Below are 23,436 nucleotides of genomic sequence, written 5' to 3' on the forward strand. Positions count from 1 at the left end.
TAATCAATGTTATTCACTTTACCTGTCAGTGGACTTAATGTTACAGCTGATAGGTGTGTATATATTTGTGTGTGTGTGTGTGTGTGTGTGTGTGTGTGTGTGTGTGTGTGTTAAAATACTAAGTGACAAATATGCTCTGATTGTTGCTAACACTCACTATCTAGTTTATTGAATCTTGTATGTTCAGTGGGAAAAGGCCAGAATGATAGTAATTGTGAAAGGTGTAGGATGTTCTGAATGCTTTTAATGAATCATTGCGAGAGTGTCCCAAACATGGAGCATTTATCACATCTCTAAAGGAACAGATAGTCACCTTTACTGGCTACAGTCCTCACTAACCCTGGAAGGTTATAGTGGAAAATCACAGACTTGGCTTCGGCCTCTAGCTTTCTTCTTTTACAACAGTGTTCTCCCACCACCCCCCACCCCAATACACACACACACACACACACACACATATATCAGTACGTACATGATTTCACAGATTTTTTTTTTTATTGTTGCGGCCAAAAATGCTTGATTTTGCTGCGGCAGTGCAATTTGTGGAGTTTTTTGCGGGAAACTACTTGAATTAGAGAAAGCGCACTTACACAAAATTGTTTTGCACGGCCTTTCGCAGTGATGTTTGTTGGTAAATGAGACCTTTTAGTTTTATTCATGTTTGATGCACGTGAATTGAAGAGGGCTTTGACTGAATGTGTGTTGTGATGACATCGCATGACGTCATAATTGCGCATCTTGGCCCAAATATATTATGTGGAAAATCTGCAAAAAAAAGTTTTTGCTTGATTTTGCATTAATTCTGCGAAATCCGGGAGGCACTCCCTCTTTCTCTCTCTCTCCATATATATATATATGTAATAATATACACTTAATAAGTACACTTATTTCACACACTATGGAGTACAATGGTGGTTCATGCTGTATCATGGTCTCTTGACTGAGTCTTTGCTATTACGTAACAGTGCACAGCATGTGGTTGAACTTTTACCAGGTCAGTCGACAATTGAGGCCAAAGTACCTGAGGATTTCCTTTGGCAACACTACTGTGAAATGTTACTGTTTAATTCTGCACTGTGTGAGAATATGGGAGCATATGAAGTACATTAATCCATGCTGCCTCTAGGAATGTTCTAGCAGCTTATATACTAATGCAGTCTGAGGCTCAATGTGTGTGGCGTGTAGCTCTGGAATGTTTCAGTAGTGTGGAAAGTTGGTCTTTTTTTTTTCAGCAAAGGTCTTTCTTGGAACTTTAGAGTTTGACACTCAGCCTGCTTCTTCTGGGAGCTTTCTGAGCTTATCAGCTGCTTGAGGAAATCATCAAGACCTTTTCCACTTGCTCCATTTGCTCCACTGCTCCAGAGAAAATTGTTGAAATCAGCATTTTAAATTAAATATTTGAAAGAAATTCCAATCACATTACCTGAATTCAAATAATTACTCATGTGGTTTGTGGAAATAGGTGGTTTGAAAAGGTGTATGTCTGCTATTTCAGTACCATTAAATCCTGATATATTCAGAATGTTTATATGCAAAATGTACAAGGTGCATAGGGACGTAATTAAGTAAATCAGTCCTGGGACTTTCAACATAAATACACATACACACAGACAACAACTATCCACTCATCTGCCACTTTAATAGGAACAAATCATTCATGCAGTTATCCAATCAGCCAGTTATGTGGCCGCATCACAAGGCATTAAATCCTACAGGTCAAGAGCTTCAGTTAATATTCACATCAAACATCAGAAAGGGAAAAAATGTGATCTGAGTGACTGACCATAGCATGCTTGCTGATGCCAGACAGTCTGCTTTGAATATTTCAGAAACGGCTGATCTCCTAGTATTTTTGCACATAGCAGTCTCTAGAGATTACACAGAATGGTGCAAAAAAAAAAACATTCAGTCGATGTCAGTTCTGTGGGCAAAAATGCCTTGTTGCTGAGTAAGGTCAGATGAGAATGGACAGACTGGTTCAAGCTGACACAAAAGGTACAGTCATGTGAAAAAATAAGTACACCCCATTGAAATTATTGTCTTTTTCGACATATTTGGACAAGCATACATTTGATCATCTTTGAAACAGTGCCTATAAAGTTGATATACTTGAACAAAACCATGTGGAAAATCTAAGGAATATCTTTTTCAATGATTTATTCAATAGAAATATCAATAGGTATAATATTCTTCTGTGGAAAAAGTAAGTACACCCTTAGCCTCAGAAGCTAGTATTGCCCCTGTAGCAGAAATAATTTCTTTTAGGCATTTTGCATAATTGTCCACCAGTCTCTGACATTGGCTTGCTGGAATTTTTAACCACTCGTCCATGCAATATTATTTCAGTTGCAAGATGTTTGAGGGTTTTCTTGCATGTACTGCCCGTTTCAAATCCCCCTGCAACATTTCAATGGGATTCAAATCCAGGCTTTGAGTAGGCTATTGCATAACCCTCCATTTCTTCTTTTTGAGCCATTCCTTGGTGGATTTGCTAGTGCGCTTAAGATCATTATCCTGTTGAAAGGTCCACTTTCAGTACAACTTCAACTTTTGGACATATTGCCTCACATTATCTTCAAGCACTCTTTGATATGATGCAGAATTCATAGTTGAATCAATGAATGCAAGCTGTCCAGTCCCTAAAGCAGCAAAACAACCCCAAGCCATAATATTCCACCACCATGCTTCACAGTATAGAGGTATGAGGTGCTTCTCCTGAAAACCTGTCTTTGGTCACCACCAAACATGCCTGCTGTTACTGTGGCCAAACAACTCTGTGATTCATCTTTCCAGAGCACATTATTCCAAAAGGCCTGGTCTTTGCTTATATACTTATTGGTAAACTGTAGTCTTGCTCTAATGTTCTTTTTAGACAGCAAAGGATTTTTCCTGGCACGCCTCCCATGCAGCTCAAATTTGTGCAATCTCTTTCTGATTGTAGAAACATGAACTTTGACACCAACAGTTGCACGGCTTACTAGCAGATCCTGTGATGAAATTTTGGGGTTCTTGGAGACTTCTTTTTGCATCATACGGTCTGCTCTTGGGCTGAATTTGCTGGGACGGCCAGTCCTGGACAAACTGGCACTCGTTTGAAATCTGCACCATTTGTAGATTATTTTCCTTACAGTAGAGATGTATTTCAGATAATTTGGAGATCTTTTTAAATCCCTTGCCAGACTCCTAGGCATCCACAACCTTTTTTTCCGAAGACCTTACAGAACTGTTTAGTTCTTGGCATGATGACACCACATACCTCAATAACAAAGGGAAGACCAGACACTAGATATGAGAGGGATATGAATAAGACCGGTTCCACCTGCACTCCCTAAGCAGAGTCTAATCACTGGCGCCCAAATTGAACACCTGATTCTAATTTTATGTATTTGAAAGTGTGATAAATGTAGGGGTGTACTTACTTTTTCCATGTGACTGATCTGTTTTTTGTTTTTTGTTTTATTTTCATTTAAATTCTGAAAATTATTACAAAATGTCAATTTGATGTGTCATTTGTTAGTGTATCACCTTTATTAATAGGCACATAGGTCATAGGTCTCATACAGGATCAAGTGTTTGCTTGTCCAGATATGTCAAAAAAAACCCAGTAATTTCCATGGGGTGTACTTATTTTTTCACAAGACTGTATCGTAACTCAAATAATCACTATATACAACTGTGGTGAGCAGAAAAGCATGTCAGCATGCACAACACATCAAAACTTTAGGTAAATGGGCTACAACAGCAGAAAACTACATCAGATTCTACTACTGTCAGTAATGAAAGGGAATCTGAGGCAACAGCAGGCACAGGCTCACTGAAACTGGGCAGTTGAAGAGTGGAAAAAAGACCATGGGGCTTTCCTGTTGTGGAATAATTATTGACTTGCAAATTATGAACTTTTTTTTCTTGTTAGATTACATTATGTGGTTATTATGATTATATGATGATTATTATGGCCTCTGCTATAGAAGTCCATGTGAGTTAGTTACTAAAGAATTACTGGATTACTACAGAAATTATAATGTATTAGAATGAGCACATTCATATAGAAATATAATTTGAAATTACTGCTGTGGTATGAAAAATTGTAAAATAAATTTGTATAGTGGACAGGTATAATGAAAATAAGCATATTACAGATATAAAGTATTCCAGACAAATCTGTCTTTTCCCACTTAGCTTTATGGCTTGAGATGTCTATGCAAGCTTAGCCTAACTATGACTTTAGAATACTGACACAGCACACTGCAGCTATTTGCCAGACGTTGGCACTGGCATTATGTTGCTTGTGGAGTTTGCATGTGCTCCATTAATTCTCTTTCTACTTGTCTTTCTTTAAGCATATCTCTGTGTCTCTCTGCTCTAAAGAGAACATGACTGTCTCAGCTGTCAGATCTGTACTGTGATAAAGCCATAGAGCAGGTCAGATTACAAACCTGGCGAGTTTTGCTTTCTCAGAAATGTCTTGAACACATCACACCTTGAGGAACTTTGTAATCATCTGACCTCCTAGTAGAGCAAAGGACACACATACTTGTGACCTGTTGAGTCACGGGCCTGGTCCTGCTTTGAACACAAAGCTAGTTTAAATATGTGAAATATATAATTGATTTATCCAACAATGTATGTGTTTTTGATAATGCATGGCAAATAGGAGCATCATGGAGTCATGAAGACAGTGCTGGGGAAAGTCATGTTATTTTTAAGGTTTAATTTTTCAATTAAAAAATTGTACTGTTCCATTACATTCAAACTTTTTAACAATTATAATGATAATAACCATACAATGTAGAATACCCTCCTACTACTCAGTACAACACTTACTATGCCTTATATCTCTTAGAAATATATTTTTAAATCCAAAATTGAATTGAAATGAAAGTAGTTTAGTTGTTTATATGTTTTGTTTTCAGTGAGCACTGACTGAACAGAAATGTACATTCTTTAAATCTTGGCTACCTGAAAAAGATGGATTAAAATGTTTTACTTAGGCAATGTATGTGCTATTTATTGAGCGGACACTTTAAGCCAAAGCAAGGTAAGAATGAAACTGGAAACAATCTAAGCATACAGAAGTTCTCTGGCAGAGCTGGGATTTGAACTAATAACTTTCTCATTGGCTGTTAACATTAACGGTCAGTCACTTCTTCCAACCTTAATTATTATCAATTTATTAACTGTATATTTCACACACGTTTCTATGCATTTAATGGGATTTTTCACGCTTTGTTTATGCACACTCCAGACCATGTATATATGCAAGAAACTAGTGATAGAAAAGTGTAATAGCAGGTAAACTGACTATGCGGATCTTCTATTTCACTATATATATGTACTGTCTATCATATCAGCATAATTGGGAGAGTAATTGCTAGTTTCGGTGCTCACAAGATGCAGACAGATGACACAGACAGAATGTAAAGTAAAATCATATAAAAGGAACATTTAAAGATCGATTGGGATTATGCCTTGTTTGGAGATTTGGCTCATGCAGCTTTGCTGAGGAAATATGTTTTTAACACCACTGGAACCTCTATGCTCAGAGTGAGAAGTAATTCATCAGTCAATTTCGTTTGCCCAGTGCAGTTTTAGTTGATCTCAATTACATGGTTTTTACCTATGGGTAAATTTCAAAGAGAAATTGCAGAGGGTACTGGCTTTTCCCAACCAACTAAGAGTTGAGTAATGACGCATCTCATCTTTATTTATATCACTAATACTGCAATAAAGTACATTTCCAAAACCAGCAGCGGAAAAGACTTTTCAAGCCATCGCAGAGTTTGTAAATTGGGGAAATTAGAGTACACACACATACTCATAAAATATATGTGTTTTTAACTTGTATTTATTTATTGTTAGACAAACTACTTGTAAAAGTGCAAAATAAACCTTTTTTTTTTTTGCTGTACTTCACGCAACAGTATCTTTACTTCTTTGTCGGTGAAGTTCATCTTCTTAAACCTTTTGGAATGTTCCATGTCATCTGAAACGAACATCGCGAGCAGGCTACAGTGCATTTTAAACTGAAGTTGTTTACCATATATGCCAATTTGAGGGTGTTTCTTTATGGAAATGAGCGTAGCCGTGTACAAGCACATCAATTTACAATGTGTGGGATTTATTAATGGCCATTATGTACAGCTGTGCATACATGTGTGTGTGTGTGTGTGTGTGTGTGTGTGTGTGTGTGTGTGAGGGTGTGTGATAAAAACCAATTTACTTATGCACAAATTGAGTACTTGTTTTACGCATGGTTTGATAAATGAGACCCCTGGTCTGCAGCGATAGGAGCACTGAATCCTAACCACTATACTACCAGGGAGTCATTTCTCAACTATGATACAGCATATGTCTTTGTCTTCACTGGATTATATGTTACCGTTAGGCAGCTGCTACTGGGTTTAAGGTTATTACTGAATCTGGTAAGAGCCGGTATGGAAACTGATGGGTTGAAGTGAAATAGACCCTTGGAAATGTGCTGAAACACACATTAACAAAACAGAATGTGTGAAGTAACTTATTACACATATCTCCAAGAGGAAAACAGTTTGGTAATTTCTGTGCTCCTTGGGAATGATTCTTTGAATTCAGTATATTAGGAACATTCTCCCACTACTACTTTTTTTTTTTTTTTTAAAGCTCTGAGACAACTTTTTCTCTGTTTTTTAGTTAACAGATGACATACAGTGAGTGGTATAAACCACATAAGCAAGTCTGTTTGAGATGCATGGTTGGAGGCTAATGTTGTTTAATTATGTTTAAGTAAACAGTTTGAAGCTTCACTTGCTCATTAGCTACAGGAGCGTTGTAGCACCAGTCAAAATTTGAAGAAGTAGTCCTAAAACTAACAGTCAGTAATTTGAGCCAGATGGTTCGTGCATCATTGCAAATACAAAATACTGGAGTATACAGTGAAAATAATGAGTGCTGTTGGGCAAACACTCAGAGCTATGCTTCAAGACTGCTGACGCAAGTTTCTTTGTATTTGAGTACTTATAACTAATTAATGTGTGTGTGTGTATGTGTGTGTGTGTGTGAGAGAGAGAAAGTAATCAGACCCCTTCACATTTTATACCGTTTACTGTGTTATAGATTAAATCTAAAATTAATTAAACTGACTTTTTTGCCCATTAATCTTCATACACTAATCCATAATGACAAATCAAAAACAGGTTTTTAGAAATTGCAGATTTTGGCAGCAATTACAAATTTGAATCTTCTTAGGTAAGTCTCTATGAGCTTTTCACATCTGGATTTGGGCAGTTTCTTTTGGTTGGGACACTCAAGGGCATTTAGGGACTTGTCCTAAAGCCATTCCAGCGTTGTCTTGGCTGTATGCTTTGGGTCATTGTCGAGCTGAAAGGTGAACCTTTGACACCTTTGACAAAGGTAACACTCTGTATCAGGGTTTCTTGAAGGCTGCATTCATCCTTCCCTCAATTGTGACCGGTTTCCCCGTCCCTGCCACTGAGAAACACCCCATAGCAAGAAGCTGCCACCACCATGCTTCACAGAAGGGATGGTACCAGCCAGTTGTTAAGTCTGGTTTTGCCAGACATAGCAATCTGAGCATTTGTCTCAGACCAGAGCAGAGAATCTTTCCTCGTGCTCTCAGAGGCCTGTATGCCTGCCATATGCTTTTTACTCAGAAGTGTTTCAGTTAAATGTGTAAAACAATAAAGTGTGCAAAAACTCAAATGGTTTGAATACTTTCCAAATCCACTGTACGTCAATGGGAGGTCCTCTCAAGGATCTTAATACAAATGTGTGTGTGCGTGCACATTCCAATAATTTCGATCTGATCTGATATTGCATCAAACCCGTAGCACTCATCAGGAGTCCTGTGATACTCAGCTGTCCTGTGACATGCATTATGTCATGTATAATACAGAGCTGTAGTTTTTGCAGATAGATGTACATTTGCTGGCTCACTTAGCACAGATGTTGTTGACTTTCTTATTGAATACGTTATGGCCTAGACTGCCTTGGATATATTACCTTACCATATTACCTTGGAGAGGTTTGTTAAAAATAAATGGTTATGCTACAGTGAGTCATTTTAATTACAGTGTTTAATTTTACTTAGTGACAGATACATGTTAATTCCAGCCATGAGTCTGAATTCGCTAATCATTTTTTACATTGTTTAAGTGGCCATGTTTACCCAAGAAAGGTTAGTGCACTTGGCTGTGAACCATTAGACCCCCAAATTCTGATCTATTTAAACGTGAGTCAGAACACTCAAAGCTCTCTGCACTTTCAGGCAGCTAAAATAAGATATCTGCCCAGAGGAGAAATTCTCTCACACCCCTGGTTCTGAATTGAAAAGAAAAACGAATGATGTGAACTACCAATACTCAGCCAGTCAGGACAAGTAGCTACCTACAGTCCCCTTTGAACCTAGTGGAACGGCAAGGCCGATTAATTTGTTTGTGCTATACACAAAATGCATGTTCGGTCGGGTTAAGGTCTGGTTGTTGACTTGGCCAGTCTAAAACCTTCCACTTTTTCCCCTGATAAAGTCATTTTTTGAGTTGGCATTGTGTTATGTATCATTGTCTTGCTGCATGATAAAGTTCCTCCCAATTAGATTGGATGCATTTCTCTGTAAATTGGCAGACAGAATGTTCCTTTAAACTTCTAAATTCATTCTGCTGCTACCAACATAAGTTACATCAAGATTAGTGAGCCTGTTCCAGAAGCACCTGTGCAAGCACATGCCATGACACTACCTCCACCATGTTTCATAGATGCGTGTGTACGTTTTGGATCATGAGCACAGTGTCTCTTTTTAGACTGACCCTTTTCTACTTTGTTGGTGTATGTCCCTGGTCATACTGTGCATGACACAATCTTTAATTAAAATGCAGTGAATTTAACTCTTTTTTTGGTTTTGGTTTTTTTGTTGTTGCTGTTTTGGGGTTTTTCTTCACAGCTCTCACAATGTTTCTCTTATAAGCTATTGTTGTTTTCATTGGGCGATCCATTCGGTGTCTGCTGTTCAGCACACCAGTGGTTTCTTTCTTTTTTAGAACATTCCAAACTGTTGTATTGGCTATGCCCAATGTTTGCGCAATGGCTCTGATTTGATTTTCCCTCTTTTCTCAACTTCAAAATTGCTTTTCTCAACAGAGACAGCTCTCTGATCTTCATGTTGGCTTAACTTTATTAACAACAAATGCAGTCTTCAATATTTTGTTGGGTGGTCTGATACAAAATGTGCTACATTCTATGTCGTTTAACACATTTACATATAAATACCAGGAAATAAAAGCTGAACTTCTAAACTCTCTTCTCATCTCAAACCCGTATGTCTTCAGTCTACCGATTGGCCTTTTCATTCGTTAAACCTACCATATAGATCACTTTGTAGGTGTACAAACTATTGACTCTGTTGCTCTGCCTGTTGCTCTCTCTATCCGTCGGTGGAAATGTACCACCACAAGCCAGATGTTATTTGGATCCTCTCTGCTTCCAACCTGAGAATAATAAATATGCGGTACCATCTCAGTGATTCATCATCTTTTTAAAGCCCATGTTGGTAACTGAGTTTCATGATTCCTCCCAGTTATAAGTACTTCAATATTCGTTGCAGATGCATCAGCCTGCTTTCAGACCAAAACATGTGTAACATTGGCCATCTTTAGCTGCAATCATCCAGTCAAGCCTACATGAGCATGCAACGGTTATTTTAAGCCTAGCTGTCTAATGTTACCTAAGCCCTTTAAAGTTCACTCCAAAACTAGTTTTTTTTTTTTAATGAACAAAATATTGAAAATATTGAACTTGCTCTTCTTTTGTTACCCATTTTAATGGAGACTTAATATCATTAGTTATCTTTGTGTAGAAACTATGCACTAAAGGTCCACCTTTGGGGTTTAATGGTTGACTGCAGCTGAATATGGTCAGTGTTTCAAAATATTCAACCATTTTGCTTCACTTGCTTACATTACATTTACAGCATTTGGCAGACACCCTTATCCAGAGCAGCTTACATTTCTCTCTCTGTCTTTTTTTTTTTTTAATACAACTGAGCAGTTGAGGGTTAAGGGCCTTGCTCAAGGGCCCATCAGTGGCAGATTGGCAGTGTTGGGATTTTGAACTCATGACCTTCTGATCTGTAGGCCACCATCTTAACCCCTGGGCTACCACTGCCCAATGCTTCATTTGACTTCCTTAAAGAAATCATGTTCATCATGTTTCTTTCTTTTTTTAGGACATTCCAAACTGTTGTATTGGCTAGGCCCAATGTTTTCGCAATGGCTCTGATTTGATTTTCCCTCTTTTCTCAACTTCAAAATTGCTTTTCTCAACAGAGACAGCTCTCTGATCTTCATGTTGGCTTAACTTTATTAACAACAAATGCAGTCTTCAGTATTTTGTTGGGTGGTCTGATACAAAATGTGCTACATTCTATGTCGTTTAACACATTTACATATAAGTACCAGGAAATAAAAGCTGAACTTCTAAACTCTCTTCTTATCTCAAACCCGTATGTCTTCAGTCTACAGCAAAAAAAAATATGAATTGACCTTGCCGTTCTAATAGTTTCGAAGCATATTTTTCTAGTGTTTGATGAGTTTTGTTATATTTCAGTCTTGCTTTTTTATTTACATTGGATGTTTAATATAGTACTCATGTTTGGTATCAGACAAACATAAATAATTTACACTGTGTTCTCTGGAAATGTAATGAAATACAGCATGGGCTATATAAACTCAAAGTCACAGTAATTTAATAAAAGAGCAGTATCACTGACCTTCTCATTATTTGACTTTGATTCATTGATTATTCTACACAGTAAAATCCCTAGTGTTGAATTAACACCCAGAGTTTTTATGAGTCCAATGGACTTATATAAACACTGAAGGTTGTGAATTCAACACTGTGGGTGTTAAATCAACACTGGTGATTTTGCTGTGTACTTATACATTCTGGAAGCTTTTAGTTACCTACAACAATACCGGCTGGTAATTACTGTAGCATCTTAGCACAGACAGAAGTCTGCGCACTGCAGTGTACATGGGTCTACTGTAGGCAGGATGAGGGCTTATTGGGAAATGCTCTTCATCACAAGGTGTCTCTGGTAGTCATGTGACTTGTGTGAGTATGGGAATGTTGTTTTTAGATGTGCGTAGTATGGTTATTAGGAACGTGGCTATAAATTCAATGTGATGCTTTGTGTTGTTCGTCGCACATCTGTAGGCTGCTGTGCAACCGTGACGAGTAATTTACGTCACTGTGATGTTTGTGTGAGTGTTGTTGCAGCGCCTGCGCCATGAGCTATTGTGGAATCGTTTAGAGGTCAGTGCAATGTTGTGTTTCTATTTTTGACTGGCGGGTCCAGACTGAGTCACTGCAGTGGTCTTGGTGACATCACACCCTCTGTGCTGCAGCTTATAATAGATTAAGCTTGTCGTGCACACGCGTACATGATATATCTCCCTTTCTCTCTCTCATCGTGTGTGTGTGTGTGTGTGTGTGTGTGTGTGTGTGCTGGCAGCATCGAGGTGAAGGTACACGGTTTCATTTTATGCCTACATACAGCATCCTCTGCGTTTTCACATTTCCTCTCTTCTAAATGAACGGAGCAGCCCACACATGGTCCCCACCTGCATGGTTCATCTGCAGTATTTCTGTACACCTACATGTGCAAAAAGTTTATTATGTTGCCACTGATTGGCCTTTTCATTTGTTAAACCTACCATATAGATCACTTTGTAGGTGTACAAACTATTGACTTGAGCCCATCTGTTGCTCTGCCTGTTGCTCTCTCTATCCGTCGGTGGAAATGTACCACCACAAGCCAGATGTTATTTGGATCCTCTCTGCTTCCAACCTGAGAATAATAAATATGCGGTACCATCTCAGTGATTCATCATCTTTTTAAAGCCCATGTTGGTAACTGAGTTTCATGATTCCTCCCAGTTATAAGTACTTCAATATTCGTTGCAGATGCATCAGCCTGCTTTCAGACCAAAACATGTGTAACATTGGCCATCTTTAGCTGCAATCATCCAGTCAAGCCTACATGAGCATGCAACGGTTATTTTAAGCCTAGCTGTCTAATGTTACCTAAGCCCTTTAAAGTTCACTCCAAAACTAGTTTTTTTTTTTTAATGAACAAAATATTGAAAATATTGAACTTGCTCTTCTTTTGTTACCCATTTTAATGGAGACTTAATATCATTAGTTATCTTTGTGTAGAAACTATGCACTAAAGGTCCACCTTTGGGGTTTAATGGTTGACTGCAGCTGAATATGGTCAGTGTTTCAAAATATTCAACCATTTTGCTTCACTTGCTTACATTACATTTACAGCATTTGGCAGACACCCTTATCCAGAGCAGCTTACATTTCTCTCTCTGTCTTTTTTTTTTTTAATACAACTGAGCAGTTGAGGGTTAAGGGCCTTGCTCAAGGGCCCAGCAGTGGCAGATTGGCAGTGTTGGGATTTTGAACTCATGACCTTCTGATCCATAGGCCACCATCTTAACCCCTGGGCTACCACTGCCCAATGCTTCATTTGACTTCCTTAAAGAAATCATGTTCACCTTGGCAGAATCTTTAAACAAGAAAAAATACTGTCTGTAAACATATGAAGCTAAAACTTCCTTTATTTACGTCATTGGCCATTTTCTCTGAAGAGTGAAGGTAAAGCTCGTGCAAAACCAGTAATGCTAAACACATTCCGCTAAAGTTCCTTGTTTCTCTATGGACTACATTGTTCCTCTTTATGATTGATCGTTGAAATTACAAACCTACTAAGCAGTAGAACCAGTACAATGTTTTAGCATAATGTTATGGTTTCAACCTAACTTGACCATTGTAGCCTATGTGATATTTGCGAAACTTTTTAAATAAAGCGGACACAGTATTGACTGCTCAATCTACTGAAATTCCAAAATTAACACTTTCTTATCTACTTCCACAGTGTCAATTTTATCTTAAAGATTGTTCAGACTGACCCTTTTTTACCTTGTTAGTTTGTGTCCCTGGTCAAATTGTGCATTACACAGTCTTTAATTAAACTCTTTTTTTTTTTATGTCTCCACACAGACAAGGGCAGGGGGAAAAAATAACAATATTATCCAATGATATAATGTGTTCCAGAAGACCAGGGTCGACTCCATGTTGATTTTGAAATGCCCATTTTTCCAGTCATATTCTGAAAATCAGTCAAAGTCCAACCATGCACTGGACATACGGCACATTATGGAATTAAAATTACAGCACAGTAGTGCGGCAAGGTAGCATTGCCTCATCACAGCTCCAGAGTCACTGGTTCGATTCTGACCTCGGGTTACTGTCTGCAGCTTTTCACATGTTCTTATCTTATCTGTGTGGGCTTCCTCCAGGTTCTACAGTTTCCTCCCACCTCCCACAAATGCCCGTAGGTGGATTAGTCACTCTGAATTACCCCTTCCTATGAATGCCGTTCCACAAATGGTGTATTCCTGCCTTGTGCCCAGTGTTAATGTAGTTGTGACCAAGATTAAACAGTTTCTGAAGATGAAAGATTGAATTATCTTTAAGAGGTCAGTGTTTAACAGAAGGATGTGTACAAGGCTATAAAACCAGGCCTTTTTGTTCTGCAGCTCAAAATCTGCATCAAGGTCAAACGTGGGGATAAATACGCTCAGTCGTTGTCCAATTGTCAATGGCACACTACTTATTTAATAACCTCAGGTTAATATCACTGCAGAGCTGTCATTTATCTCATGGGTTTGTTCTGCTTCAAAGGGTCATTACACCCTGTGAGAAATGGAGAAAAGAGAAGGGGGAGGGAAAGCAGCTAGTGCTACTTGGTCTTTTCTTTGCACAGCCCTGCAGAATGTAACTGTTACACAGGGATGGTTAACATGTGTCTACATTTAGTTTACTCAGCTCTTTAGTGTCAAAGCACAGGTCTTTGTTTCCATGTCTCTCAATCTCTCAGACTCTCTTTATGTCTTTTTCTCTTACACCGCTTAGTCATAGCAGAGATGTGTTTTGCCACATCTGTCGTTGATGAGGAAGAGAACGTTCAGAATCATTAGCTTCAAACAGGCCTTACATAAGCATAATCCTGAGTGATGTTTCATAAATGAATGCATTTATTCACACAAAGCTGGGCAGCTCACTAAAGCTTCTGAGAGGGAAATGGAGGAAGAATTCGTGGGTCAAATGACCAGTTTTTGTAATGTATATACAGCTGTGTCATGAGTTAGTCATTTAGAAACTCATTTATAATGGGAGTCTAAGAGCAGGTATTGACCTCCTTCAATAAAGTTTTATGAGAACCGTTTTTTTTTTGTTGTTGTTGTTTGTTTGATTTTTTGTAGAACGATTTCAACATTTTTTGTGTTGAGTTTATGCTCTGTAGGAAACACATACAAATACAGTAGGTTAGAAAATTGTGAAGTGTTCCTTTAAAATGATGTAATGGTGTCATCTGAGTGCAGATTCAGGTCTTTTGCATCTTCCTAGTCACCATTTAGCAGAACACAAATGCTTAGTAAATGGACATAACCCTTCATTGTTGGTTGAGTACAAAGAGTACACATGCAACAGATTCACTTCTGGGTATCTAAAATTCCTGAGACTGATGTCTGCCCACACAGCTGGAGGAACAGAAGGTGTAAGCCTGTTCCTGATGGGTGCATAATTACTTTTTCAATTGTCCCTGACGAAGGCAGCCCAACTCTTCCATGTGGTAAAAGAGCTAAACGTAATGAGCCTTCTGCTCTGGGCACATGGAGCAGAGTCATTAATTCTGAATTCCTGCCATGAAGGAGCAATGAACACACATGCCTGACAGGAAGTCTAAGAAGCTGTGGAGGTAGAAATGCACGCAGAGGTTAGTTGGTTGACGGCTGAGAGGACTGACTCACACTCATTCCCAGAGCACATTTAAGAGCCTCGATAACAATGATGCCAAAGATTGTGATGCTCTGAGACAGGTTTCTTGGCCGAGAGTCATGATTACAATTAAAAAAAAACAATTACTGTAAGCTGTGTGGGTAAAATTGACTTCATGTCTTCAAGGCTACAGTAATGCATAGACTGGAAATGACATGGCATTGTATTACTTTGTTCCATATTGTCTTTTAATGTGCTTTTCTGGGCAATATTGTGAATTAGATATGTTCACTAATAATCATGGAGTAGAGGGTTATAGGACGATGGCATGGGCACATAGTGTAAACAATCAACATCCTTTGCAGTGTTTACATTCATTTTTTGCCTGGTATTTCTGTCACCAGTCTTCAAAATTCTTGTGTTTGTTTTGTACTGTCTGCATCTGTCCCAACACATTTTGTGTACTGTACACAACATGCTGATGGACAGCCCATGAGGCCACTATGACATTGTTTTGGCCCTATGGACCCATGTGACCCTTGCAACATGTCAAGTTTAACCAAGGTTGGATGATCCATATATGGGATTGGGTGAGTGCCCTGGGGTACCAGACAGTGAGGGGCACCAAATGATTAAGATAACGACTAGACCTTTAAAATATTTGTATATATGGTAAATATGAGCAAAGAAGGCTGTGAAAAATTGTCTTTATTGTTTAACCTTTTGATCTTTTGTTAAAAAAGAATTCACAAAAAAATACTCTGCTCTCATGGATATCAAATAATTGCCCTTTTAGTCAATACTTTGTGCTACCTCCCTTTACCAAGATAACAGCTCTGAGTCTTCTCCTATAATGCCTGATGAGGTTGGTATATACATGGCAAGGGATCTGACACCATTTCTCAATACAGAATCTCTCCAGATCCTTCTAATTTCGAGGTCCATGCTGGTGGACTCTCCTCTTCAGTTCACCACACAGGTTTTCTATGGGTTTCATTTAATATCTGTTTATATTTGATAGAGTCTATGATGCCATGTATCCTAACAAAATGTCCAGGTCCTCTGGCAGAAAAACAGCCCCAAAACATTAAAGAGCCACTACCTTATTTAACTGTAGGCATGAGGTACTTTTCCATAGGCCCATGTCTATCTATAGTGTCAGTTTTTATTGTTTGCTCTTACATTTTTGTGTAGTATGTGTGGTGAGCCTGTACTTTAGCTATAAGTTCATGTAAAACTATGGTCTAGCCATAGTCTAGCCATTGGGTTATAGCCATAGTAAGTTTCACTTTTTTTATGTGTAAAGTACGAGGAGCAGAGGTACTTTAAGTCTGGTCACCCTAGGGCACCACACTTTTAATCATGGCCAGAGTATAATGTAAAAGCTTATAAGTTTTCTTGAATGTATGTGTGTGTGTGTGTGTGTGTGTGTGTGTGTGTGTGTGTGCATGCATGGACCTCTGCATTAGACTGCCTTGCACTCCAGTGTTCTCAGGATAGGCTTTGGATACACTGTTACCCTGATGATGATAAAGTGTGACGAAAGAGATGTGATGCGTGAGATCCAAGCAAACAGTGGACGTCCCCCGGATGTTGCGAACGTCCACTTAGGTCCGCATTATAACGTTTGCTGGCGGACATTTCAAGGACATCAGAGTCATAACGTAAAGCATAACATTACTGAATGTGTTCATTTCAGCGAAAGTCCCTTAAGCTTCCCGGATGGCCGCTGGACGACCTGTGAACGTCCCCTTTAACGTCCCAAGGACGTCAAGGGGTCAATACACACGGACGTTCGGTGGATGTTCGTAGAGGCCATTTAGGGGACGTCCTGGGGACCTTTTTTTGTCAGCTGGGATGGGCCGTTGGAGTTTTATTTCCTTCGAAATGTTCTATTTCACATTGCCTACTGATAGCAGACTGGTTAAGCTATCCTCCCTACGGTGAAACTTTCATGGCTCTCAGGGAAGCTTAAGCTCTTATTTGGCCCTGACACCCACCTTATACCAGTGTTTCATTCACAGTTGATCTGTCCCAAGTTTAATCCTACACCTGTATAAGAGCACAAAACCGAGGTGCATGTCTGCGGATTATTGAGAGAGCTATAAACCATGGCAGCTGAAATATGGTGCTGGAGGTTTAGATTCCAGCACAGTTGGGTGATTATTCTTTTTTTTTCTGCTGTAACATATCCGCTCATTAGCAGAGCATAGAGCAGGGAAATCACTACACATTACACACTACACACTAATGCAGCATTAGCGACACTTCACTGAACTGACTGAATAAACCACCCCGGGGTCATATGAGATCATGGAGAGGGAGAGATGATCGGACAAACGGGTGAAAATAAAACCTGGAAGACGAACGAGTGAACGCGAGAAGGTTTCGGCTCGTCCCCCGCCTCCTGACGTCAAGACAACAGCGTGACGTCTGTCTCAAGGGGGCGTGTCCGCGCGCCGGGTAAAGAGCAAAACGCAGCGCACCGACTCGTCCGTTAGTCCTCTACCGCTCTGAAACAAGCTTAGAAGCGGACTACACTCGAGCGACTTCACATCTTTTCTACGTTTATAATATTTATTGATTATTTATTTGTGAATGCGCTGCATACTCGCTACAATTCGAGTTTAAGGACACTCGGCATGTAATCTTAGGAGCATACAACAGCAGCAACATCTGTCTGAAGAGAAGATACAGCAACAGCGTCTTGAACTTAGAAACTCAACGAGTTCGTGTTTGAGGTCTGTTTTGTCGTCGTCATGCCCAGCCTGCGTCAGTCATACACGGTGACAGTGCCTGAGGAGCCGCCGGCCTCCGTTTTCCCCTTCAGCAAAGCGGAGGCGCGCAGGAAAAGCGCGTCCGTGTCGCGCTCCATGCTGGTCTCCACTTTCGTCGGACTCCTCATTAACCAGGCGAAGGTAAGACACGATCCACGAATCTGTCCTTCACACGTGCGCTTTCTTTAGTCGAGTAATTTTGGTCGTGTTGGGATTTTTGTTTTTCAGCTTAAGTGCGTAAAACTTGTCTGTGTTATCCACAGCACCACAGACCTGATGCGCGCAAATAAACGCTGTATCCTACCTGTAACCAGTTATCGTCTCAACATGTGATCAGCTGTTAGGTGAAACGAACTAGTGCGTTACGCGTCTGCCTACTAGAGAGCGCAAGAGTTAGTGCGCTGTGTTTCTACACCCCGAGTTTGGTTACGCATCTCCTCTGCGTAACGCTTTGCGCGCTCGCGTACTGCGCGTGTCCTTCTGCGCCGAGAAAACCGAGACTCAAACTCAATCCCTAAACTGCTGCTTAGGTCTAAACTCTTATCAGGTAGGGCCGTTGTGTGTATCAAGACGAAGTATACCTTTAAAACTCCCCAGAATCTGTAGATGGTTTCACACTGTCACAGTGTTACATTACATTACAGCACTTGGCAGACGCTTTTATCCAGAATGACTTACAATTATCTAATTTATACAACTGAGCAGTTGAGGGTTAAAGGCCTTGCTCAAGGGCCCAACTGTGGCAGTGCTTGGATTTGAACTCACAACCTTCTAACCAGAAGTCCAACATCTTAACCACTTCGCTATTGTTCGCTACTTTCATCATTTTATGAGATGTTAAGGTGTACAGTTGAACTCTAAGGACCCCTGATGTACCGTTTGACCATACATTTATTTTGTGTTACTGCATAATACTTTTTTTTCTGACAGTGTGGGTGTATGGAGCTATTACAGTGTTAACCAGAAGTAGAAAAATTAACCTTACCATTGGTATAAGAAGAGGCATGCACCTTAGACGAGCAAGCGATCGATAGTTTTAAATCTAAAAAATAAAATAAAATATGGGATTCTTATTCTAATTCTTAGTAGCTTTATACTAACAGTGTACATATGCTGTGCAGGTACTTTCAGAAAAAAATTACTACACTGGGATTTTAAGGTACAAACACTTGTTGCTAGGCTGGTGCCCTCAGTGGTACAACATTTATACTTACAGTTAGGGGAACATAATTGTAGGGAACGTCATTAAGGGACGTAATTGGACCTTATGGACGAGCATTGTACTTTTGAGGGTATGCTGACATTGTGTGTACCTAAGGGAGAAAATGCACCTGTACCTGTACCAGGGATGATTAATGGATAATTAATAATGATGACACCGGAGCACAGGTTTATCCTTTTACTAGTCCTCGTAAATGGTACATTTAATATTCTCTCTGCTCTGACACATCTGAGTCACTTCATTAGTTCGTTAACAAGCCTTTCAGCAGAATAATATGAGCGGGGAAAAGACTAAAATGCGATTTAAAGGAGCAGGACTCAACAGGAACTGATTGTTTGTTTGTACTTAGAGAACGCTTAATGTAATGACATGACGGCAGAAATATTTCACTGTGAATAGCACATCATGTGCTGTGTTCCATATCAGATAACATCCTTTTCCAAACACGCACTAGATGTGAAGGTCAGTCCAGTTTGCATCGCGTCGTGAGTTTGACTTTGCCTGTGCACACTCACATTGCAGAAATTACTTGACCTTGCTTGAACATGTTCAAGCTTTTATTTGGGAAGTCTTATCAGCAGGGCTGCCTGGCAGTAAGCTGACTTGCCTTTGCTGTAGTTATAAAAAGCATTTCATTTCACATAAAAGCCTGAGCTTTGTTCCTGTATTCTTGCAACAAGGAGAGCATGCTGTTACATAATCCAGATGATTCGGTGGGCAGCTGAGAGGCTCACTTCTGGAGGAATGTGCATTATTAGTCAGGCACTTTCTTTAGATATAGAACTCATCTCTCTATATCTATGCTCTTTCTGCTCACCATGGCGTTGTGCATTGTTCATACAGAAATCTGCCCAAGAAAAGCGTCCTCTTTTTATTTCTATATCAATGTGGATGACTCGTGATGGGGCTATAGTAGCAGCCATGGACTTGTTTGAGCGTTTGACCACATGCTCTCTTGGCTCTGTGTGTGTGTGTGTGTGTGTGTGTGTGTGTGTGTGTGTGTGTGTGTGTGTGTGTGGGATTGAAAGTGAAGCCGGTTGGCACCATACGCCCTCTTTAGACTACATGTGACGACATGTTGTATAATCTCAGGTTAAGGACACAATGTTCCTCCTTACCGTCTTTCGGTTCTTGCCAACCAATTTGCATAGAGCCCTCAGCTTTCAGGATCGAGTCCAATCAGTTTCTCCGCTACTCTGCCACTGCCCAATGAGAGAATGGAGCAATGCGCCCTCCCAGTGGCAGTGCCAACAGGCTGCTCCTTGGCTTAGCCCTCTGTCATAATACACCATGAAAACTGGCGGGTAATACAGCAGAAGGAGTCCTAGGTCTCGTACACACAAACACACATAAATATACACATACACACATTTGTCTTGCTATCCTTGTGAGAACCTTCTATTAACATAAATATTAATACAGTTAATTAATGCCTAAACCTAACCTTAACCTCAATAACTAAAAGGAACCCTGCAGGTTTTGTAATGGAAACCAGCTAAACATCCACACAAGTTCAAAACTGTGAGACGCTTCTATCCTTCTGTATACTGGATTAATGTAGTGATGTCTTTGTGCGGTGTTTCCACTGCTAGCCTTAGCAATAACGTTTACTTCAGTGACCAAACGAAAGCCTTTTGGCACTTTTAGTTGTTTTTTTGTTGTTTTTTTTTTTTAAACGAAAGCGACATTCTTGACAGGGGCCAGCCCATTCCAATTCCACAGGGTGAAAATTGTCATGCATTCCTATGAGCATGATGATGACATTTGGTCTGAATACATGCTGACACACACCTCCACCCTGATGAACAGAAAATCCTCGTATTCGAGTTTGGGTGTGGGAGGGAGTTTGGGTGCAGTAGCCAGAGGCGCTCGAACGAGGCAACTGATTACTGTGGAGGTGTGAGAGGCTCGAGCTGTTGCTGTTGGTTTGTATGGAGTGACTAAGTTGCATGACTAAACCTATCAGGGTCAAACAGGATCCTACACATTAAGCTCGGGGGGGCGGGGGTTTAGTTCAATCTAAATAAACTAGCTTAATGTCAATTTAACAAGTTAACAACACAGTGTTTTACTCTGCAAGTGTGAGAACCTTTTCCACATTGTAATAGGTCATGAACATGGTTTGTCATTAGCGTTGGCATTTAATCAGAGAAAATGCAGGTATTTAGGAAGGTGCTGTGTATACCTAGAACTGGCCATGAGTCTGTCTGGAAAGCTGCAGTAGTGCCCTAACCTGTTGGTTTTCAATCGACTGGAACTATACCTGGAAATCTGCGGTAGTTCCAGACGTGATATTAGATAAGCATGAACCGGTTGATTTTCACTGAACTGTACTGTGAACTATATCATGTGTAGCATTATGATGGTTCACTGAACTGCACTGTAACATTTTTAAACCAACTGTACATTGACATCTTGTCCATAAACAAATGCAGACGGTTCTTGAGAATACATTCTGCCAGTTGTTCGTGATCCTGTTGGTTTTCTGTTTGTAGTTGCGCATTGGATAACAAGGTTCAACAACCAGAAACAGAGCAAAAAAAAAAAAAACATACTCCTTATTAACCTTTAGAAAACAAGTGTTTTTTATTTGCAGGTTAAGTTTAATGTGTTAAATTTAAAGTGCTTCACAGCGGTGCGACACACCTTGATGTTGTTAGTATAGTTTGAGCAGTGATGTTTGGCTGACAGCAGATCTAGACTAATTAAATAGTACGCATAACGAATCTAGTCCAGTTTGAATAATATATTCACATTCAGTGCAGGCTCATTGCCAAAACATTGGTGAATTGCTAGTTCAATTTTGCATGAAAACATGTTTGAAGCATTTGCTTTGAAGAGGATAACAATCGTAAACTCGTCTGCTTCCCCGAACCCGTATTAATGCACTTAACTCACTATCTAGCTCCCCATATATTATTCCATTACATTAGCTACTGTTTTTTAGCCTAGTCAGTGAGGTTTCTGCAGGAAGCCTGTTCAGCATGTGAGAGCTTTTACTTGCCTACTGGGCTAGCTAATGGATTTATGGTTCGTCCACCCTAGATTCTAATAAACTCCTTCTTTTGAGCAAGAACTGACAATGTAGCATCACCAATGCACATGAAAGTCTTTGTATGGTTTGGACACTGTGTGTGTGTGTGTGTGTGTGTGTGTGTGTGTGTGTGTGTGTTTTCAGCTAACTGTCAGAATATCGGCACAAGCTTTGCCACCATAGCTAGAGTTATATCGGCACAGCCGTTCTTCTACTGTACACTAATCCTCGGTTTAATAAACAGTTTGTTGTTTTTGTTGCCGCGCATGTTGTGATGCGGCAGATGGAGCCTGTTTGTTTAGTAGAAGTGATGACCAGCGGGGGGTCTCTCTTCAAATCTGCCCACATGCTGTTTGGAGCAATCAAAGCTCACAGCTCACACACAGGCTGTCTCCAGCATCGATGTCCATCACCATTAAAGCACGCTCATTCCTACACCAGTGCCTGTATCACTAAGCTTATAGCATTCGATTCACACTAATTATTAACATGACACCAATATTTCCCTCATATCTGCTTTGGTTATGAAATGTATCCAACAGTTTTTCTGTTAACAGATTTATAAGTTGGGAGGCGGTTTTATGCAAACGCGAAATACAAAAAGAATTGAGCGGATAAGTTGAGGGTTAAGGGCATTGTTCAAGGAACCGACAGCAGCAGCAACAACGCACAACCTTTCAGTCACTAGTGTAGAATCTTTAACTACTGAGATACCACATTCGGCCACTTCTGAGCACTCAGTGACTATGTTTACATGGACAGCAGTAATCTAATTATTGACCTTATTCTGAATAAGACAATATTCTGATTAAGGTGTGTACATGATTCGCTTTTAGAATACTCCTTTCATGTTCTTGTTTTACATGTTATAGAACATAGATCAATTAACAGCACACATCTTTACGTCCTCACGCCACGTCGCCCGACGTTCCCTCCAGAATTTCACATATCAACATACAGTTCGTCTTCGTTATGGTACTGTATACAGTTTTGGGTGTTTCATTTTTAATTTTACGAAAGCTTCAAGTGCACTTAATTATTTGTCATGCTGTACGTGCAGATAGACGACTGCTTGAAGCCAAAACCACATGCGTCCCAAACCGCATACTTCTTACAATATAGTAGCGGAGATGCATGTATTTCTCCTACTATATAGTAGGTAAGTACATGGTTGTGGATGCAGCCGTGCTCTCTTGTTTGCCGTCAAACGGCTGAGCGCTGCCGTGTGTGTACGTGTCCTGTCGCAAAATGCGGTGAAAACTCTCACACACTCCCACGATAATAGCTGTTTACACTGTAGTTTCTTAATCAGAGTATTGTCTTAATCGGGTTAATATTTAACAATAAAATTATTGTTGTCCATGTAAACATACTGACTGAGACACGTAGGCTCAATCCACTCAAGCTTTCGTGTTATAAAGCTATATTGGCTGGAAAGTGTTTGTGGTTGCCTACGCTTGACTAGTAACCCTCCTCTCTATTTCTTTGTGTCCTCACTCACATAGAACTCCAAGAACGCTCAAGGACTTGTGGGTCTAAGGAACCTGGGGAACACTGTAAGT

At 39.8% G+C, this 23,436-nt stretch overlaps 1 protein-coding gene across 2 annotated transcripts in view; it reads left to right on the top strand.

Annotated features, from left to right (window-relative positions):
* Positions 1-23,436, top strand: part of usp2b (ubiquitin specific peptidase 2b) — a 55,837-nt gene that overhangs the window by 25,213 nt on the left and 7,188 nt on the right. Inside the window, exons 1-2 of one of the 2 annotated variants that reach the window (XM_053618637.1) lie at positions 16,652-17,759; positions 23,380-23,430. In XM_053618637.1, the coding sequence (XP_053474612.1) occupies positions 17,601-17,759; positions 23,380-23,430 (210 nt within the window). In that variant the 5' untranslated portion in view covers positions 16,652-17,600. Of the gene's footprint in view, positions 1-16,651; positions 17,760-23,379; positions 23,431-23,436 lie in introns of those variants that run through there. The other variant, XM_053618636.1, reaches the window with a different exon arrangement.

This window comes from Ictalurus furcatus, chromosome 28, assembly GCF_023375685.1.
Source record: "Ictalurus furcatus strain D&B chromosome 28, Billie_1.0, whole genome shotgun sequence".
Classification (NCBI taxonomy): Eukaryota; Metazoa; Chordata; class Actinopteri; order Siluriformes; family Ictaluridae; genus Ictalurus; species Ictalurus furcatus.